Source organism: Oculina patagonica, chromosome 5 (assembly GCF_052425735.1).
Source record: "Oculina patagonica isolate OP01 chromosome 5, crgOcupat, whole genome shotgun sequence".
NCBI lineage: Eukaryota > Metazoa > Cnidaria > Anthozoa > Scleractinia > Oculinidae > Oculina > Oculina patagonica.
Genome location: NC_135762.1, coordinates 33,363,511 through 33,385,321, shown reverse-complemented (window position 1 = coordinate 33,385,321; position 21,811 = coordinate 33,363,511). Strand labels below are relative to the sequence as shown.

General features: G+C 38.8%; 1 protein-coding gene across 5 annotated transcripts; it reads left to right on the top strand.

Moving 5' to 3' along the window:
* The first annotated feature begins 1,347 nt into the window (after window positions 1-1,347).
* Window positions 1,348-20,039, top strand: LOC144653732 (allene oxide synthase-lipoxygenase protein-like). 5 transcript variants are annotated; one of them, XM_078513812.1, is made up of 15 exons: window positions 1,348-2,109; window positions 2,203-2,280; window positions 5,161-5,211; window positions 5,883-5,945; window positions 8,365-8,392; window positions 8,828-8,907; window positions 9,232-9,659; window positions 10,694-10,882; window positions 12,054-12,538; window positions 14,077-14,343; window positions 14,705-15,129; window positions 15,200-15,445; window positions 16,255-16,541; window positions 17,085-17,523; window positions 19,311-20,039. In XM_078513812.1, exons 5-15 carry the CDS (start codon window positions 8,386-8,388, stop codon window positions 19,491-19,493), a joined length of 3,036 nt encoding a protein of 1,011 aa, XP_078369938.1. In that variant the 5' UTR covers window positions 1,348-2,109; window positions 2,203-2,280; window positions 5,161-5,211; window positions 5,883-5,945; window positions 8,365-8,385; the 3' UTR covers window positions 19,494-20,039. The 5 variants fall into 5 exon arrangements, 4 of the variants coding, with proteins under 4 accessions (XP_078369938.1, XP_078369936.1, XP_078369937.1 ...); XM_078513810.1 differs by having other exon boundaries at window positions 1,348-2,280; XR_013570816.1 differs by lacking the exons at window positions 1,348-2,109; window positions 2,203-2,280; window positions 5,161-5,211 and having other exon boundaries at window positions 5,620-5,945; window positions 19,311-19,638; window positions 19,692-20,039.
* Window positions 20,040-21,811: the final 1,772 nt, after the last annotated feature.

The following is a 21,811-nucleotide window of genomic DNA, read 5'->3' as shown; positions in this document are numbered from 1 at the left end:
TTCTTTAAGCACTTCAAGAACATGTTCAACCTAAATCGAAAAATTAGCGGTCTGGTTCAAATCACGCAGGATTTAGTCATTTCGCGTTGTTGTTTTTCAGAAGATGGGAAAGAAATTTGCCAAGAGTAATAGAACACGTGCACAGCTATTTTCCTGCTCATTAAATCTTTTGTTTGCTAAACAAAAGTTGTTTGTCATCGTGATTTGCTAAAGCTCCCCATTGGATTGCTCGCGCAGAATTGTGTTACAGTCAAGTTTAATTTGTTTTTCTTTACGGGATGTTGAATATAAAATGTTTGTCTAAAATCGCAAGACAATTCAAGGCATGATAAATTTTAAGCCCCGTTATCTGTTTTGGTTTTTACATATTGGTAAATGCTTGAATTTTAACCTGACTTCCACATGCAGATAATTACGATTTGTCCGCAATTTTCTGTTTTCCTGTACAGCTCATTTAAATATTACACGGCGCATTTGCATATAAAAAACGGGTTACACGAATTCACTCTATTCAAAGCTGTGAATCTATTTATGATAATTCCCTATGTTCCAGCGCACGTGGCACAGAGCTGAGAACAATTACTAGTAATTACTTGTACAAAAGAGTTTAAAAACAAACATTCTCATGAATATTTCGTTTGTTGTCGGCTTCAGTCGTCTGGCAGTTCGTGCATACTCTTTAAATAAATACATACTAATGATTGCAAGGGTCCTGCGCGACCTTAAAAGGCCCAGGTAAGGCAAGTCGTCTACATGTAAATTATGCAGTCACAATTGCAAGTTTACTAAGAAACACAATCATGCACTGTCTTAGGCAAGCAAAATTTGAGAGCTGCTTGTTGACCACAGGGCAACCTGGAATTAATTTTTTTCCAAGCCCTTATCCTATATTATAAATTCAGGATCTTTCACATAACATTTTAGAATCTGTGCTATATTCTTTTATGTACCGTATTTATTCGATTAAACGCCGCAGCGTTTATTAAATTTTTCGTGATTTGATCGCGTGCGGCGTTTATTAGAGGGCAGCGTTTATACGAGGGCGGCATTTATTTAAATTTCAATTTATTTCTCGTAAACAATAGTATGGTAACTGAACATTTGACTTTTATAAAAAACAGACACATGTTTTAGTGCATGTCTGAAAAGTCATTTTTATTATCTTAAAACATTGTTACAATCAAGAAAAATATTTTTTGGGCCTGCTCAAGCTTGATTATTACTGCATTTGCTTTCTGATGCGGCGTTCATTTGAAGGCGGCGTTTATTAATATTTCTGTTCTTACATGCGGCGTTTATTCGAGGGTGGTGTTTATTCGAGGGAGGCGTTTAATCGAATAAATACGGTAAGTTATAAAAAATAATTATGAATAAACTAATCAATTTATTCCGAAAAAGGCTGTTATCAGATAAGAAATACAAAACTTTCACAAAACGTTTTCACTCATAAAATTCATATGATAAAAATTAAAATAAGGAAAACTACGCAAAGTTCTCAGTGAAAAATAACAGAGGTCATGCAGAAAACTATATTTCGCTAAGACTCTCAGCTAGCAATGTCCCCTGTATTGCGTCTGACTCGACCACATTCTTACAAATTTGCATGTAAATTTTGTTCTCTACTTATTCTGTACTCTTTACAACGTTTTAAGGTGGTGTGTTCTTCCTACTTCGGTGATTTAACTACAGAATAAACAAATTACCGCGGATAAGAAATACCAGAAGTAAGGTACATGCTTTGAATACAACTCGTGTATAAGACAAAACGAATTTCACTAAAGGCTATGTCCTTGTTATGACATACTGCAGAGTGCTAAACACATCTGAGAGCAGGATTTAGAGTTTTAAATTTGCTTAGAAACCACGCGGCCGCACACAATAATAGCCTGCGAGCATATATCTTCCTTTCGGTTAAGAGCACATGTTTGAAGCGTCGGTAAAACTCCTGGGAGATGACTGACTGAACATCTAAAGGCAACCAATAGTACAAACTCGAGAGGTCATCAGTAACCAATAGAAAAGCTAGCTGTCAGCTTTACTCTCGATCTTTTTCTTTCAATTGCCCGTGCTTTTATCAGAGGAGCACAGTGTTTCAGCAACCGAGACGAAGTAAGTTTTTGTGCATTTGCGTTGTATTTTTTCTGTCCTTTTACTCAATATTTACGTTTTCTAGCTAATTGTTCTTGTTTACATTCTTTGCAGCCGTTTGTAACGTTTTGAAACTGAAGCAACAACCTTAACGTCTTTTTACTTAAAGTTGAAATCAGAGCAGTATTTTGGGTGAGTTTGTTACAGTACCGTAAATGATCCATTAAGCGCCGCGGCGCTTATTTAATTTTCCCTGTTAAAGGTACGGCGTTTTTTCGAGAGCAAAGCTTATTTCAACTACCGCTAAAACACTGAGGGGAATATAAAGAGAACAAGAAGCTTGAGGAGCTTGAGAAGCTTAAAATCGGGCGCTTAATAATTAGCTATCTGTTTTGACTTGAAAGGCAGGGTACAGTACAGTAAACATCACTGGAAAAACAGTCACTTAAACCTATTCAGGCCGGGGAGGGGGGGGGGGCTTTTGAGGCCCGCGCTGACTTTGGACGCTTATAACTTTTTTAAGATTCAACCAAACGCTGCCAAACTTTGCGCGTTTATCTAAAATTTATCTCGCAATAATTTGGTAGGATTAGTTATTGTGCCAGTAACTTGAAATCACCATGGCAACATCATTTTGACAGGCTTGTTTTCCCAAATTTGAATTTTTCGTGTTTCTATTTAATAATGAAAATCTGGAATGTTTTCAAGATTGCATTATTACTTAATGACATAATGGTCTCAATTTATAAAAATATATTTCGCACAATACAAATAAACGATTGAACTAGACGTCTAGAAAATATAAATTTGTAACACTTAGCAAAGTGCAGCCTTTTCGCAATACTTAATAAAGGAGGGGTTTTTACCTGAAGACCAATTTTTCCAACGCTTTAGGTGGCTGACGTATTTCAGTATTTTCCAGCCCTTACACTTTAATGGAACAGTATACAACTCCTAATAAGTTAACTACTATTGTCAAGAAAATGATCACAACTTATTGACCAATGATTAGGTATTTGTTTCATACCATTACTGTAATAGCAACTGTTGAAGAATAGTAGTACTGATCCAAAGTATAAGGGCTGGAAAACACTGAAAACCATTTCAGCCGCGTTTCAAAGAATTCAAAAAAGCTTTACTTATCCCATATATATTTGTTTTTCAGTATTTTGTTAATTTTTGGACGATTTTGGGGGATGTCTGGGAGGCGATAGTTTTTCTCAAAGGATTAGTAAAATTTAGACAAATAAGAAATATTGGAGATTTAATGTGATTTTAAAATTTGAATTTGAAGTTTAAAATTGGTGGACGGACACCAAACAGTCTCCTGACAACCCGGAGTGCTCTTGCGAGGGGTCAACTGTTTGGAGGTGTTTCCATTCTTTTCTTCAATCCCTTTGTTAAATCTCTTAAAGTTCCATTCAAATTCAGGTAGAACCCCACCTTAAGTTTTGTTCTTGTGAGAAAACAACAGAAGTCAAAGGTTGCGTGATATAACCAAGCATGGGTTTTAATTCTCCCTCCCTTTCCATCTCCTTAGCCTTTCACCCCCACCTGTCCCTCCTTTTCTACTCTCATTCAATTTAATGTTTGTTTACATTTCCTAACCAATTCAGTATCGTACTAATCTGTACCAAGCAATCAGATAATAACAGAAATTTGCCTTAATTTTGATCTCCCATACCAAGACCTTAGAGTATAAATCGCTAATAAAACAAAACACACTTGATAATAATTCTCTGAGGTTATACACCTTGCAGTATTAACGTACTAACGAACTTGATAACAAACCCCATGTCGTACTAAGGATTTTTACTGAACAACATAGAAAATAAGTTCACAATGGTTTGTTCCCAAAACTTTTTTTACTGTACAGAGGGTCTGTATATTGACCTGTAACTTGTATACCGTATTGAAAAATTCAGAACGAACCGACTTCTGCCCGCTACCATGATATCATGTTGAAAAATTAGCTCGTTCGAAACCGTAGCAAAATCGTTAGAGACAGACAAGATACAGCCGTTTACTGGCAGTCTTTGAAAATCCTGAATTTCGTCAAAATGAGCCAAAATAATATGGTTCTTAATAATATATGGTTCTTATCTTTTTATTCAATTCTATGAACTGCTTTTATGCAGTACTGTCCACAAAGATTTCAATTTCCTCAAAGTTTCGGGACAAATGGATACAAAATATTTCGTGCAGAATGTAATTTGATTAAGCGAATGTTTTCACGTCTATAAATACTTCAAGCAGTGAATGAAAAACCGTTTTGTTTACATCGATGAGAACCACTTTCAAATAGTTAATGCTCTGAACCATATTCAAAATTCTGCTATACCTTACCGTTTCCCAAAAGTATGAAGCAGAACATTTGGCAAATCAAATCCATGCACAAGTTTAAAATAATTATATAAGCTCGCTGAAGCTTATAAATGCAGACGAGCCCACAGCCAACAGCGGACTTCCCCAAGTTACTCTACCCTTCATGTAATTCTAAAACGAATGACCATAGGAAAGCGCGCCCGCAATTCAATGAGGGAAAAGCATTACTGGCCAGCGGTCAACTTCAAAAAACATTCAACCTCGACGAGTTCTACATCTGAGCCCGCGATATGGTCATGTGATACTGGTCAGCGGATACCTTGTTTTGACAGCTGTCAATTGACCATAACATGGATGTCCAATATCAAAGAGTAGTCATTTACCTCACATTTCTGGTTAACCAAGGAGGCACAAGATTGTCTCCTTCCCCGCTTGGGTTGCCTTGGGACTCCCCTCCCCCTCCCCGAGAGTCTGTAGGCGAGCGCGGGCGTGCGCAACCAAATTTTTTCCGCCTCCTGGGTTTACGAAATTCTCACCCGTGTTACCCATGGTGCTCCGCTCGCGGCGCCTTGGGAGCTCCGCTACTATTCATAAACTTATGATAAGTTTATGCAATAAAACTTAGCCTTAAGTCTTAAGTCTGAAGTCTGTGGTCCGTGGTCTATATTTTCAGTCTATAGTCTTAAGTCTACAGTACTAGGACCCTTTTTAACAGGTCTGGTAAAATAAAGTTGTTCTCTGCATCAGGGAAACTAAATTCTACACCAGGGAGACGTAATATTGACCGGGGATTATAAGGTAGGTATAACAATTAGCATATTGTGTTTTTAGGTTTGTAAGGCAACGAATTAATAGTTTTAAAAACCGTGTTTTTAAAAGTTATAATGTAAATATTAATTTAGTTTTTAAAGTATTTATTATATTCGTGAACTGCATTGTTAGTTAAAGAGAGGCAGTAGATTGTTAGGCCGTAGGATTGCGCTTTGTCAGGCAGGTGTTTTGTGTGTAAAAGCAGTGGGAGTACCTTATTATAGGAATATAACGAAGCATTTTGCAACGCGAACAAAATTTACATCAATAAAATTAACGCGAATTTAAGAAAAGCTCTGGTTAAATACTTATAGTAAACGTGTTTACATCAATAAAATTAACGCGAATTTTTGAAATTCGCGTTAAAAACATGTATCGTTAATTTCCTATAATAAGGTATATCCTCGGGCATTTCTAAATACGGCAAGCGGTATAAATAAGCGTGTAAGCTGATAGGTGCATTTCATAATGATTAATCAACAATATTTTAGCAGTCTCAGAACGACCAAACACATTACGACGTTTACACGGATATTTATGCAAAGCCAGTTAAAGAGGTAATTTTATTCTGAGCAGCTAAACAACGGCAGATAAAAGCAAGGTTGGGTTTTGAACTTTTACTTACGGGGACACCCGATCACAATTTGTCCCTACTTTAGCTTGCTTTGCCGATCAACGGACTACTATTTGATTGACAGACTTATAGCTAAAACGAACGAAAGGTAAGTAAACAACGTCATGTCTATACCAGGTTTATTTGATGAGGGTTCAAAGTTTACTCATGATGTGTTGTTGTACCTCAATTTCTTTGGAAAACGAGTTCTCAAAACTGAATGAAAATGTTGTATAAAACGTGGAAGGGAAATTGAGTTTTTTTCCCATAATATTATGCATATATGTTAAAAAACTAAAATGGTTAAGAAAATAAATTGACGGCAAACTAGGAAAGAAATGTAAGTCAAAATGATCAAAGAAGTGGCCGATTGTTGATAAAAGATGCGTCATCAAAATGTAGCTAAGCGATGGATTTCACTCGTTTGCCCAACATACAGATTGGCAATAGCAAGCCGAGCGATGGATTTTAACCTGAAGCAAAGATGGTGGGTGGCTACTACTTCAATTATCGAATATTTTGCCACGTATACCTGACGTACAGATAAGAAAAAAAGAAAATGTTTCTTAAAAATTGGCGTAATTTCCACCATGGGCACCCTACTGTTAGGAGCAAAATCTCCAGACGACAAACGGAAGAGTTAAACTTGAGTTTTTTAAACAGCAGTTGCGCATATTTATCCTGCCAGATGAACCGATCCGTTATTCACGCATGATCATAATTTAATCAATTTACCTGGTGTTCATAATGTTGCATGTCCATCACCGAAAGAACGTCAGTTTACAGGTTTATGTGTAAACTAAAGTATTGTTCTTTTTCTTTATTCGAGGAAAACATGCCCCTTAATTTAAAGCTTTTCTTAATTCGACACAATAAATTTCTCTTGTACTAATAATCAATAATTTGTCATGCAAATTCATTTTTAAATTCTAATTATTTCTCAAACAACATTGCGTATACGCGACTGAACTAAAATCTTATAGAGAAAACCTTGGAAAAAATATTAAGACACATGATTTTAGAAGGTAAAGTCTTGTTCAGCAGTTATATGTTCTACCGCGATTGATAACTCATCAATGAACATGCTTGGAATCATGATTGAAATCCTAGTTACGCTCTTAATTCAACATATACATATCAATAAATATATTTAAAAACTACAAAAGGTTTTGTTATACACCGCTATTTCAATCTACCTTTTAAATTTGGGGGTGAAATTTAAGCCTCGTCTACACTAACCGGATAAATTTCAAAACGCATCTTTATGTAAATGCCTGCGAGAACGTTTTTAAACGTTAAAATGGTTAACCGCCAGTTGTTTACAGGAAGGCAACCTCAGACCAAAAGTGAGATATCCAAGATGGAATAAAATGGCCACGAGAGTGGCGATTTATTGACTCAGAAAACTTCAACGACATTCAAATTATCGTAAAAAGGCGGATCGTTAGCGCAGGTGGGCGTGAAAACAGGCCACAAACAAAACAGAGCCCTGTGTCACTAGTTTTGACTTAGGAAAATACCAAAAGGGGCTATGTCACGCAATTTTAGGCAATTTCGGCACTGACCAATTGTTCACATAATTAACCAGGTCATTGCCCTGTATTGCATTGCGCATCCTTCCTGCGCAGAATTTTACGCGTAATTCGCGCGCGCACATAAACAAAATGGCGGCTTTTTTCTATACGGCTTAGTCCGCGGAGAAGTAATGTCGCTTTCTCGTAAACGAGTCTGGTAACCTATCAATTTTTCTCATATTTTGGTGTAGCGATCAAATCTTTCTGTAATGAAAACAGATCACTCATGTGCTTTTTATGTCACGTGAATCATAGCGGGAAACTGGCGCCTGTGCGCTACCTGTACAATCTGCGGTAGCATACACACAGACCAAAAAGGGGCATGGATGGGCAAAAATCGAAAGATTAAAACGGATTGCGTTCGGGTGAACTTGAAAAACGTCTGCCCGACATTGCCCTTTAAAATTTAGAGCTATAAATTAACTGACAAAATAAAAAAAAAAATACATCTAAAATACCGTGACCTAGCCCCTTTAATGGTAGTCATTTATCACTTTAAAACAATATCCAAAGGGATTAGGTCGAGATGCCCTGATCATGACGTTAAATTTACTTAGCGCCATTTTCCGGCCATTGACCGTCTTGCCTGTCCCGAATTTCGCGCCATGATTTGATCGTGTATGGCCTGGCTGTAGTGTGACATGTCTTGGGCAATTTTGTCTTTGCACTCTTATTTACTGTCACAAGTCTTGTAGACGTTAGATTGAAATTGCTGTAGGGGTTGGAAATTGCCTTATTTCAATACGTTTTACTGGTGTCTATTTAAAACCGCTATTGACATTTATTGCCTGTTAACATGCCAGTGACACATGTAGAAACATGATCAAACATAAATGTGTTAAAACAGTAGAGTGGTGCAGCAAGTTGAAATGATTCAGGTAATCCTGTTTGTTGTTTATCTCAGTTTTTTATACGCAGGTTTTTTGCTAACACTGGGTTATCCTTTTTTTACAGAATTGATAGCAAGAGGTCAATATGCCCTGTAAGTGTAATTATCTTATTATTTAAAATTTTTTGTGTTTAAGAAACTGAAATTTTTAACAAGCAGTAGCCACAATGAGCGACAAAAAGAGCTTAGACATTTTAATTTTTTTAAGATTTGTGCTCATCGGACAAATTTCACCCCTTATGTCCTAGGATATTGCTCTATTCCCCTCAAAAATGCTGAGTATGTTATCAGATGTTATCTCCAAGACCAGCTTTGATTTGTCCCTGCGCAACACTGGATTGGAGGAAGTGGCGGACGGTTTTCAACTTAAAATGCTTTTAAAGTGAGAGTATGAAACTCTTCCAATAAACTAACACAACTGTCCAAACTAATGTTGACGCTCATTGTAGTTTCCAGTTTATTTAAACTAATGGTTGTGGGTCTATCTATAAACCGCCAAACAATTTGGTGTGCATGCGTTCTTTTAAGGGCGAAATCTTGGATATGATGTCTACAAAGGCATTATGGGGGAAGAGATGTTCAAACAGAAGATCGAGGAATTTGAAAAGGTAAAAATTCATGCATCCCTAACAATTCTTTCCTTTTCTTGTTTTGCGTGGTTTCCATTTTAATGCTCACTTTGAAAAGCGCTGGTGGCTTGGGGCTTTTGTGGCCGCACGAGACGAATAGGGTTATGTTGGAAGACATAATGATGACCTCACTCGAAGAAGAAAAAAATTGGTTCGTTGCTTCTACCTAGCTTTTCACAACCGTCTCAGTAAGCGGAGCAAATGCAAGAAGTTATTGGAATTTAGCTTAAGATTATCGTTGCGTATCATACGTACACATACTTGACGAAGGATTTCAGGGTTGAACTGTTTCTGTTTTTTAAGCCTCTTCCTCCGCCTGAATTCTTCGACAAGGTCAAAATTGCGTACAACACAACCAAATTGAAGCTGCTCTTCGGTCTTAAGCCGCTTATCAAGGGCGAACGAGGAACACACCCGGTTGGAGTCGGAGCCGAGGGAATCGCCACAATTTTCTCTAATCCCGAGATCCCAAAGAACGAGTTTTTTACTCCTGGACGTTCGTTCCCAGTGTGTCTGCGTCACTCCACTAGCCAGTCAGTTGATGACGTGTTGATTGATATCTACGGCGGTGTTTTGAGGTTTGCCGGAAGTAACGACACGGAAAGTCCGTGCGATCTTGTAATGGGGACTGGACCGACAACCCCTTTGTGGAGCGCTCAAGCCATCTTTGACGCAGTAAGAGCCAAGGTTTCAGGAGATTTGAAAACTTATCTGCTGCTCGGTCCTGACAAGTGAGTAATGGCCTAGGATAGGTTAAAGTCAGCGAGCAATCCCGTAGAATAACTTGTGTAATTAATTATTTTCAGTCAACTCTCTCTTAACGGATAGCTGGTAATTGTTCCTACTGTACTGACATAAAGCAACGTTAGTCAGCGCCTAAACAATGCCAAAATGTTTTCACCAAAAACAATCCATTATTACAGATTACTTCTCTGCTTAAGTGTATGGGCACCAAAGAGGTCGTTTTGTACTTACAGTATTAAAGTTTGTATAAGCTATCAACTTTTGCTTCAACAAGCGAATACGGTCTTTTTAATATTATTATAGTCTTGTTCCAGCTGAACAAAAAACTGAACAGTTCAGTTTTTAGACTAGAAACCTTGAGCGTTTGCTTGAACAAGCAAACGCATCATAGACATGTTACGGTTTACATACATACATACATACATACTTTATTTAACGTGGAAAAAGTACACACTTGCGTTAGCTAGTACAGGTGCTCCACGATAAAAGTTAGTATTTACAGAGTATTACATCAAAACAAAGGGTATAAGTATTACATCAGACTATTTAAAAAAAAAAAAAAAAAAAAAAAAAGAAACAAACAAACAAACAAAAAACAACAACACCATCTAGCTAAATTAAGATTCCTAAAAAAATATATATATAGTTTGCAACATGTATGTACTGCTCACTTTTCAGAAGCAGTGAACTATCGATTGTAATGAACGAAAGAATAAATTTTTTTAAGATTATTTTTGTTCCAGTTTGTAGATTTTTCTAAAGTAAGCGACTTTTAAGAGTCTTAAAACGGACGTGTATTCATATTGTGCATAACCGTTCAGCTTTTTTTTATCTCAGAATTTGCTGGTGTCACGTTACATGTACATCGACTCTATAAGACGGAGACCTCTCTCTAAGACGGATAGTTGGGGCCGGTCCCTCTAGTGCCCGTTTTGGAGAGAGTTGACTGTAGTTGATTTTATTTTAGTTACTTACCCTGTTAATTAACTACTTTAAATTAATTCTGTTTTTACGCGTGCAGCCTTGCAGCAAATATTGGAGGTTTCCGTCAAAAACCAGACTCGTTCTACGACCAGCGGTATTACTCTCAAGTGATCTTTGATTTCAAGGCGTTGGATGGAGTGAAGCGTTACGTCAGATTCCGGCTTATGCCAGCTGACGGGTCACCGGAAACAGGTTTATTGTCCGAGGAAGTCCAGTGGCAACCTTGGTAAGCAAAGGGAATAACAGTAATATTGTAACAGTGTTGCGCTGTTGTAATCTCCCTCGCAGCCGTTTTTAGTGTCGTCTTGGCGTTGCGTGACGACACTAAAAACGGCTGCGAGGGAGACTAGCGCTGTTGTGGTTAAAGAATGCACTTAGAAATTAAAGTGATAATCCCCTACAAGCTAGCAGCATTAATTAAGGAGGTTCAGCAAGAAAGTGCAAAAGCTAGAAATCAGGAGACCAAGTAAAGACGGCTAGTTTGTGATTCAGGAGCCTATTCAAGTGGCTTGGCATTAATTGTAGCGTTTTTAATTGCCTAGTCTACCTCATTCCCCTTCGCCACCCGCCTCAATCTACGACCAATCTATATCCGCCTTTGTCTAGATCCTGAACGCTTTATTCCACGCGACTTTATAGGGGTTGACCCCAGGCAGAAGAGAGTCCAGGATAACTTGCATACACATGCGCCAGTTTTTTCCCAAAATCGGAGGACAAACCATATTTGGCAGCATTTTTGGAAACGCTCGCGCACAGATGACGAATTCAACTTCTCCATCGTGTACTAAAGCAGGATCACCGAAATAACCTTTAGAAAGTCTAGCTTGCTAGTCAGTGTCTACTAAAAACTAACAGCCAAAACACATATCGCTATTCGTCAACTGTTCCTAGTATTTTATAGTTGTTTATTTAATTGGCTTTGGATGTAATTTAGCACATTTTTTTCTTGCATTTGTTCGCGCACCTGGTCGCGTAGTTGAATTCGTCATTTAAGCGAGCATTTTTAACCCCATACTCCTCGATTCTGATTGGTTCGTTCTGAGCATGCGCATGCAAGTTATCGTGGACTCTCTCTTCTTGCGCCTGGGTTTAACCGTTATAAAGGGCGCGCGGAAGAGAGTTAAGGGACTGGACTATACCCGCCTATAACATATACAAATTCCTGTATATGTAAAAGTTAGGTAAACCTACCCACAAGGAGTTAAAAATTAAAATAAAATCAAGGAGGATGAACAGACTAATGTATTTAAAACTTTAGTGAAATATTATAATTTGCTTAAGCAAAGTAACAGATTCTGAGCTTCACGTCTACACTTGACGTTTGGAATCTGTTGAAATCTTTCTGTCATAGCTGTCATGCTGACTGATGTTTTTCATCGAAATTTTCAAACAATCAGGAACGGCATAAGTGAGAGATCACCAACCGAGACTTTACCCAAAGACTACCTCAAGCAAGAGTACAGAGAGAGAATAACTCGAGGACCACTCGAGTACAAACTCCAGCTACAGCTGCATGAGGCTAAGGACGATGATCCGCCAATGACACTTCATGTCGGGAGAGAATGGGACGAAAGTTCCCACCCATGGTTAGATTTGGCTGACATCAAAATGACGACATTACTGTCTCCAACAGCAACGGAACGTCTGAAGTTTATTCCTACTAACCTACCGTCCACGATTGGTTTATTGCCAGCCCAGTCTGTCGACGATCCCAATGTTGTCGTTCACTTTCGTAAAGCGGTGTACGGTTGGTCTCAAAAGCTTCGCGCCAATAGGTCAAACAATCTCGTCCCAGAGCACATGGCGTCCTATCTCATCCGTGTGAAGACTGGGAACCAGTCAGGAGCGCTAACGTCTGCCTCCATCTCCATTTCACTGACAGGTAAAGTAATGATGTTTTTTCTTGAAACCTTTTGCAAAATTGAGGTAATTAGGTCTTTGCATCCAATAACATTGCACTTTAAGTGTGAATAAGACTTTTTGCGTCGTTATGAATGGTGGGTATGTCCTCGAATCTTGTCAGTAGAAAAAAAAGCACCGCTCAACAGGCTACTTATATGAGAAACTTTACTTCTCTCTAAGAGTACCGGTCAATATCTGTTGTTCATATTTGAAAGTTTGCCCTGTACTGTCTGCATGCACTTTACTATTCATTATTACTACACCTCCTGTCTTAGATTGACAGCTTACGTTTTAACAAACTATTTTTGTTGAATATCAGAAAACCACTGAAAATAGCTACATTGTTGTTTTAAAAAGAAATGAAACCAAAGCAGCAGTTAAACGTTTGTAGGAGCTTTTACGTTGTGTAACAATGAGCAAGCAAGTCAATATTTACCAATAATTCGCCTCAGGCTGAGTGATTATTCAACAATAATCGCTGAGCCTGAGGCGAACAATTGTTTTAGTATAATTTTCAGAGGTGAATATATAAAAAATGGAAAATAACAATAGAAAAAACAAAAACAACGAACACAAGTGCTCGCTTGCACACGTGTAAACCAGTTTAATTCATCGATTGAAATCGTAATTAACACTCAAGTTTTAGCAATAAAACGGACCAAAACAAACACTACGAACAATATAGATATCTGGTACCTTTGTTTAGTCGTTGGTGACTTTTGAACAATTGTGCGAATCCTCTGGAAATTACTAGCTCCAGTGAGAAGAAAACTAAATAATCTTTTGCCAGTCGATCTGACTGAGTACATGGCCGCGTGCGATCTCGAAAACCACCATGTTTACGACTAATTCTAATGCCTTAAAAACCATCTCTTGAAAATATTTTCGGTCCAAAAGCCTTGGTAGTAATTTGCAAAATTCCCAATGTTTTAAATATCCAGGACTTGGAGTGATTGCTTTTAAATTAGAGGAATTTTCATTCAGCAAATGCCGCCATGTTCACTGGCATTATAATAATAATAATAATAATACTTTATTCAAACACACAAATGGTATTACAAAATTGTATCTGAAAAGGCGGACCATGAGGTCATCCCTATGTCCCCAACAAAAACAATCTAAAATTTAATCTGGCAATCTGGCATTGATGGCAAACGCGGCATGGCTATAGTAGCCAAACCTTGAGATGCTATATTCACCGCCTAGCGCGGTGAATATTGTGTCATAGTCCGAGCTTCTCGACCAAACAGAATATAATTCACCTCTAAATGCATTTAATTGAAGCCTGTTTCAATTCAGTAGCTGCATTGAACACACTGAATCAAATGTTGGGCTTCCAAATGAACTGTGAAATGGACAAAAGCATTCATTTAACCCGAGTCGACCTATGTTCGGTGACCAAACGCAGATAAACATTTCCCAACTTGAGTCAATTTGGATGTCCGACTACGTACTGCGCCACACAAGTTCTATTCAAATAAAGTTGTATTCACTGAGTTGCATTGTCTTGTAATATAGGAACAAAGGGAAAGACAGAGTTGATCAAGCTAGATTCCTGGTCTAATGACTCTGAAGCAGGAGATGTGGCCAGGTATTCTGTAGAGGCGATGGATGTTGGCAAAGTTCTTATGATCCACCTGCATAACGATCGCGGTGGCTGTTTGTTCAAGAAGCCTGAATGGTTTGTCAACAAGATCACGGTGCGAAGCTCTTCCCAGGACGACCTGTTCGAGTTTCCATGTTATCGTTGGGTGTTGTCAGAGTTAATGGCCTTCAAAGGAAAAGGTTATTAAATGACCATTATCTTTAGAAAGACCTATTAGAGGTAAAGAATTGTAAGTTATATTCCTAAAAGAAAAACAAGTAAAAATTAAACAGAGGCAGATCTTAGACCATGCATGATAGGTTCTGCACTTCAAAATGCTGCTTCCAAAAATCGTATTTACATTTCTCTTTTATGGTTAAATAGATGAACAGAGAGGTTTTTTTCCATGGTAAGAAAACCAAGAAGTTAGTTAAACAATACATACACCTTTCTATTCTTTCCGCAGAAGCAGATAAAATGTGAACAGAAGAAGGCTCGAGTAGAAACAACCTTGAGATGATTTTAACTCCTTAATACATGTATCTGCGATTCTCTTTTCAGCCATTCTTCCATTCCAAGATCAGCCTGATGTCGTTAAACACCATCGAAGATTTGAACTGCAGCAGCGCCAGGAGAACTATAAGTGGGGAAGCCAAAAAGCCTTCCAATACCTTCCTGGTTATCTTCAAGCTTCGACACCTGATGATATACCAAGAGATTCTCAATTCTCCAAGAAAGCTAAAAATCTCATCAAGGAAACAAAGCATATGATGAATGAAGTTGTTGGCCTCGCCAATAAGTCAACATCGAAGATTGTCGAAGAAGACCGATGGATGACCGATGAAGTCTTCGGCTCGTTGTTCGTGAATGGCTGCAACCCGAATACTATCCAGCGTTGCGATAAGCTGCCAAGTAATTTTCCTGTTACCGAAGACATGGTAAAAAGCTTTCTGGATCGTGGAAAAACGCTGGAAGAGGAGATGCAGGTAACTGGACAGGTCTATGGAAAGATAATATAAAAGTTTTTTTACTTATATTCCTTGCTTATGTTCACAGGCAGGTCACGTGTACATTGTGGATTACAAGGAGCTTGAAGGCATCAATACCACAGGGAAGTCCACTTACATGGCACAGCCCCTGGGACTCTTTTACGTCAATGCCTCAGGTGACCTGGTGCCCATTGCCATTCAGCTCCTCCAGCAACCCAGCGGCACCAACCCAATATGGATTCCTAGTGATGCACAATATGATTGGCTCCTGGCAAAGATGTGGCTACGTCACGCTGATCATCAAATACACGTGGTAGGTGAAGTCTGCGTCGAGCCTAGCATGAAGCGAATGGGGTATCTGTACTGCCCCCTATAAGGCGTGCTAGTTCATCACAGGGTTACCCCCAGCATTAGTCCGCCGGTACCCATTTATACACCTGGGTAGAGAGAGGCACTATGAGAGTTAAGTGTCTTACCTAAGAACAAAACGTAACACAATGACCCATACCAGGCTCGAACCCAGTCCGGAGTCCAGCGCGCTTAATTATCATTAGGCCACCGCGCCTTCCCATCAAATACAGCAGGTTTTGATAAATCATTACCGTACTTATACGTGTTTCCATAGGAAACATAAGGTATACAGACATAAGGAATTGGCTCTACCTTTACCGTTTATACATAAAGAGAAATTATATGGAAAGTTTAGAAAAAGTGACCATCACAAGTTTAACAATGAAAACAAGTTTTATTTATGCTCCCTTGGAAACCTTTTATTTTTACTTAATGTCCATTGTACACTTTTGTTATACACTTTCGGCCTATTATAAATTTTCTCAAATTAAACAAATAGCACACACTTTGTACCATATTAGACAATTAAACAGTACGTGATGGACACTACACGTGTGAAGTGCTGTTAATGAAAGTTTTCCAACTCATCCGTAAGGAGTTATTTCTCTTATCTCCTATTATATTAAGAGAATACTACGACTACCTTCGTAGACATATCGTGTGTCTATTTCCGACGCACCAATAAAAGACTAATCGATAAATTTCCCGTGATATCAATCGAGAATCCTGATGTATAGCAATGATAACCTATTTTTATTTCTTCTTTCACAGTTTAGCACCAAACTGCTGAAGACCTACTTGGCAATGGAGGCATTTGCTGTAGCTGCGTGGCGTCAATTGCCCTCGCTTCATCCTGTCTTTCAAACTTTACACCCACACCTCCACCCAGTGATGGCAATCAACAACGTCGTCAGGATCGATACCGCTGACAATGAAGGAGCCATGCAGCTGATGAAGAACACTTACAAGACATTCAAGTTTGGCATGCTGTCGTTACCTGATATGCTGAAGGAGAGAGGAGTGGACGATCCAGAGAAATTGCCAAAGTACTATTACAGGTGATTTACATAGTATGAATTATTACTAACTTGATAGTTATACAGTAAAGAGAAATGCTCCGTAAACTTTTGCTTGAGAATGGCAACGCATCTCATAAGCGGAATGATGAGTTTTGATCGGTATCGCAGTCTAAAAACATATAAAACAATGTTTTGTGTCTTTGAGTACGTTATGGCTTCATTCGTATCTTACAAACCCATCTGTCTGTAACATTGTGGACTCATTTTCTTTTCTGTAAAGATCAAAACGTATCGATTAGTACTCCCAAAATAAATGTCAGTGTATAGAGTTAAAGACACACATTCGCTTATTAGTAGGGGGCGCGAGGAGTATAAAATCCCGTTTCACAGAAAATCCATTGCCCATCCTATTGGTTTAATTCCTAATTTTCCAAATCCCAGTCCCAGTTCTATTGTTTATTTGCTTGAGATTCCCAGTCCCAGTGACCCAAATTCCATATTTGTCCAAATCCGATTTTACCTCTTCATGACCCTCTATTAAATCCCTTTCAACACTATAGCAGTCTTTTTTTCTCCTGTCAGGGATGATGCTCTCCGTTTATGGGAAGCAATCACAACTTTTATAAAAGAAATCATTGCCATCTACTATACGTCAGATGATGACGTTGCCAAGGACAACGAGCTTCAAGCCTGGGTTAAAGACATTCACGACAACGGTTTTCCTGTAAGAGAGGGTGACGTCGACCACGAGTTTCCAAAGAGCCTGCAAACATGTGATCAGCTTATCCACATGCTTACGTGCGTGATTTTCACGTGCTCGTGTCAGCACGCCGCAGAACACTTTGGTATGATGGACGTAGCAGGCTTCGTTCCTAACATTCCATTTCTGATGCGTCAGCCGCCTCCCACCGAGAAAAATGAAGTAACTCTGAAGTCCATAATGGAGACACTCCCGGACAAATCCCAGGCTGCTCTGCAAATAGCTTTCATGTATGTGTTGACACGATTTGGTGAAGATGAGGTGAGAACAAAAGTTTACAATTTATGCAGTGACATATATACCTCAAGGCAGCCTTATTATTATTAACGCGTTTCCAAATCGTAATCCCCAGTTCATCATTTGTGCAAATTGGATGTAATATCACCAGATGTCATCATGTGATCAAGCGTTGGCCACATCTAGCTTTTTCAAAGTTTTTATCGTTTTCACTGTACATTATAAACCGAGTTTCCTTAGATCTCTTATTTGCGCCAAACTCAAAGGTATATGAAAAGTAACAAAAGCATGGTTGCAATGGCAGCATTAAGATATGCAAACAGTGACCATTTATGTCATATTGATTCCAGATCAACGTCGGTTACAAGGTTATGAAGTTTAACATAACATAACTTTACTATTTCTATAGCGCAAAATCCATGCATATATGATCTAATGCGCTTTACATAAAAAGGTTATCGCAGTATCACAACAATAATGTACTTATAAAAATTATTCATATATATATATATATATATATATATATATATATATATATATACCTATAAAAACCCGATGTAATTGAAATCGCTTAAAAACTTAAATAAAAAAGATTAAACCCCCCCCCATACACATTTCGCCCCTGTCTATCTTATATAAAAATCTATGTTAAAAACACTACGAACACAAATCATATGCTAATTTAACCTGCGATCAGGCTTTCTTTTTTTCGCGGCGGAGGGAAGGAGAAAAAAAGGAAAGCCTGATACAATTACTTGTCAAGTCGTCTGCCGCCCCCTAATTAAAATATCTGTCAACGTCGTCGAGCATGTCGGCGATGCCATCAGATAAGCGTGATTAGCGCCTTCAAATTATATTTTTACTCTCACAAACATGTGTTTCAATTACCCTTTTTGAACGAGCTGATCGGATGGTTTTTAAAATTTGTTTTCTGCAAAGGCTGATTTTGTGTAAGGCTCAGGTCAGACATTTCAAGGTCGTAGTTTTCGTCACTGTGTACTGGCACGATAGTCTGGCGTCTTTGGTGGTGTGATGTAACACTCTTCGACACCATTGGTGATAGATCACGCTCTTGCCGAATTTCGTCGGAAGCACCGCCAAAACATCTTTTCTTTCACAAACTATTCGTCGAATACACTCCCTTTGTTCGTCTTTAAATGTTTTGTGAACAAAACGCTTGAGAGATTTTCTATAAGCTAGAAGAACCCACTTTCTACTTCATTCCGTTCAACAACCGCCATGATAACAATCATCTACGCGCGATATTTTTGGACCGGAAGTTAGATTTGAACTCAATTAGCCAATCAGGATAGAGTTCTAATGTTGCCCTTTGTTTTCTGACCAATCAGAAAAAAGTCCAGATTCTGGACTTTTTACAGATGACTCAACAAGTAATTGTATCAGGCGTTCATTTTTCCGTTGACCCCTCCGCCGCGAGAAAAATAAAGCCTGATCGCAGGTTAATGCTAATTTAAAAAAATGAGTTTTCAGGTGTGACTTAAAACTTTTTAAATTGTCCAAAGCTCTCAGTTCATCTGGGAGGGCGTTCCACAAAGTTGGTGCAGCGGCAAGGAACGCCCTGTCTCCTGTTGTCTTCTTTATTTTGCGTGGCTGATCGAGCAGAAAGTGCTTTGTATTTGAACGAAGCATATAAGTTGAATTTGGCTTGAGTCTTATTAACTGATTAATATATGTGGGGGCACTTGGTGGCATTGAAATTATTAAAAGTCTTCTTAACGTTAAAAGTTCTTGCAGACAGATTCCTTCCGCCGGTCTTAATAGAATTGTTCTTATTTTTATTCTTATCTTAGCGTTCTATTGGCGACACTGCACATAGCCTGTTGACAGGCGATGAAGAAGATGCTGCAAAAACTCGCTTCCAGGATATTCTTCAGGAGATTTCAGACTCCATCAAGGCTCGCAATGCCTTGTTGGAATTGCCTTACGTCAACCTGTTACCAGAGCGAATTCCTAATAGTTTTGGCATCTCTTAGAACAAACAAGTTAATGACTGAAAAAAAAGTAAACGTACATTGTCATGTGAGACTTTTCCGTGAATCACTTTGTTCAAGTGAAAATTGTATCAGTTAGGGGTTCTGAGGGAAATTAAGAAACCAAGAGTGTTTACTTTTGCGATTTGTATAATATGTCTTTTGAAGCACTTTTTTCTCTTGGTCATCAAGTTTAAAGAGTTTACGATTATTTCTGGGGTAAGAGACGCAGGTTTTTCACAATCGTTTTTGTCGGCCGTTCACGACAACGGTAAACGTAATTTTAAGTTCAAGTCAAGCGGTCTCAAACTAAACTGGAACATTAAACAACATTCTTGGATGACAGTGGTGTTGGAACAGGCACATGTTTATATGTTAGACAAAACTTTAACTCGAGTCAACCACCAATCATGACCATATTCGTTTCTTAGTCTGTTGCTTGTTTTGTTGCTTGTCTGTTGCTTGTTTTTTTTTATTGCTTATCGTTAGATGGGAAGCTTAGAATGAATATACTAGGTTAAGGTAATAAAATGTAGCGTGAAGTCTGAAGTCTGTGGCCTATATTTACAGTCTATAGTCTACAGTAGTACGACCCTCTGTAACAGGCTCGTGAAAAGTGGTTCAGTGCATGAACTCGGCACCAGTGAAACTAAATTCTACACCAGGGAGGCGTAATATTGACCGGGGATTAAAAAAAACCAGCAGGGGCCAAGGATGTCAAAAATTCTCCAGGGAGGGCAAAATAACTCACTAGGTCGGGTTTCACCAGGTCTATTAGGGAGGGGTGAAGCCCTCCTGTATAGTCTGTTACCTGAAGTCCGTAGTCTGAAGTTATCAGCCTGCAGCATGCAGATGCAGCTTGCAGCATATAGAGTGCACTGCAGTGTAGACTGTAACAGTGACACACATAAAGTAACAGTAACGGTAGCAGTAATAGTAACAGCAACCGTTAAAGTGACATGCAGTAAAAGTGATACTGACTTACAGTAACAGTGACAGTAAAAGTGACTAGAGTGACAGTAACAAGTCACAAGTACAGTAACAGTAACACTGACATTGGCATTGTATAATAGTGTCAGTAACAAAGTAACACTTACAGTGACGGTGAAAGTGACAGTAACAGTAACATGTACAGTGGCAGTAACAGCAACACTGATATTAACAGTAACGCTGACAGTGCCAGTGACAGTGACTATGACGATAGTTGTTGGCAACCCGCGGCAAGCGATCAACTATGGAATGCACCGTGAGGGGTTGTCGATGACCATCGTCCCGTGTGTCTGTAGAGGCCAATTGGCCATTTATTTCCACATATCCAATAATTCATTTTGAATGCCCCCCGTCCCCCAATTTTCATAAGTACCGTTTTCAATTTCTCTTGGGACGACTTATGTCCCAAGAAAAATTAAAATCAATGCTAATGCACAATTTTGGGAGGCAAACAAAGTGTATTTCAGAATAAATATCAACGCTAAAAGTACATGACGTTTCGGCGATGACATGTCACCATTATCAAATGCAAATTTTACATGGTACAGAACGATATTTATAGAAAAGAAAGTGTGAAACTAAATTACAATAAATGAGGCGTGGAAAACAGAAAAATGTGCATAACTAAGTAACAGTTTCGCTGGAATGGAGTCCTTTTGAGTGTTCAGGGATGGTTTCTTTTTCCTAATTAGGAGCATCTCGTAAATTAGGCACTCAAACTTTCCGCGGCATTTCTTTAGGATGGCAAATTGGCTGTGAAGGTCGATCGGCTTTTGATTGTGTTGTTCTTGAAGGTTTTTACCAATTACGGAGTATCTGTGCTCCTCGATGCGCAGGTGAAGGTGGCGGCTCGTGTAGCCAATATAATTCGCATCGCACGAATTACATTTATATTCATATACTACACTTTGTTGGTTTACTAGAGAGGGCTTTGTTTCCAAACAAAGTGTATTATGGGAAATGTGAAAGTGGCAAATCCAAGATTTGCGATCTCTGCTGCAGCCATGGCATTCAATACAGTAGTCTCCCTCGCAGCCGTTTTTAGTGTCGTTACGCAACATTCGGAATGTTGCGTGACGACACTAAAAACGGCTGCGAGGGAGACCATCAAGACAGATGCCTGTTGTGGAACAGGTTGGTCCTGCTGATGACTGGCTAGTCTCCTGGCCCTTCTCGTATTGTTTTTATTTCAGATGGCAGCGTAACGTAGACCACTTTGAGGAAGGAGTGTGAGTATGGATGGGATAACAGCTAGAGAGAAGGTCGTTGTTTCGCACCTTGTCCTACCATGTAATTCCAAGGATCCTTCAAAAGCTAGCTAGACACCTTAG

What these genes read in the sequence shown, in the direction of transcription:
- LOC144653732 (XM_078513812.1), top strand. An exon ending in CTGCTGCTCGGTCCTGACAA is followed by an intron (nt 9,660 to 10,693) that starts GTGAGTAATGGC and finishes TTACGCGTGCAG; the next exon opens with CCTTGCAGCAAATATTGGAG. An exon ending in CTGATCATCAAATACACGTG is followed by an intron (nt 15,446 to 16,254) that starts GTAGGTGAAGTC and finishes CTTCTTTCACAG; the next exon opens with TTTAGCACCAAACTGCTGAA.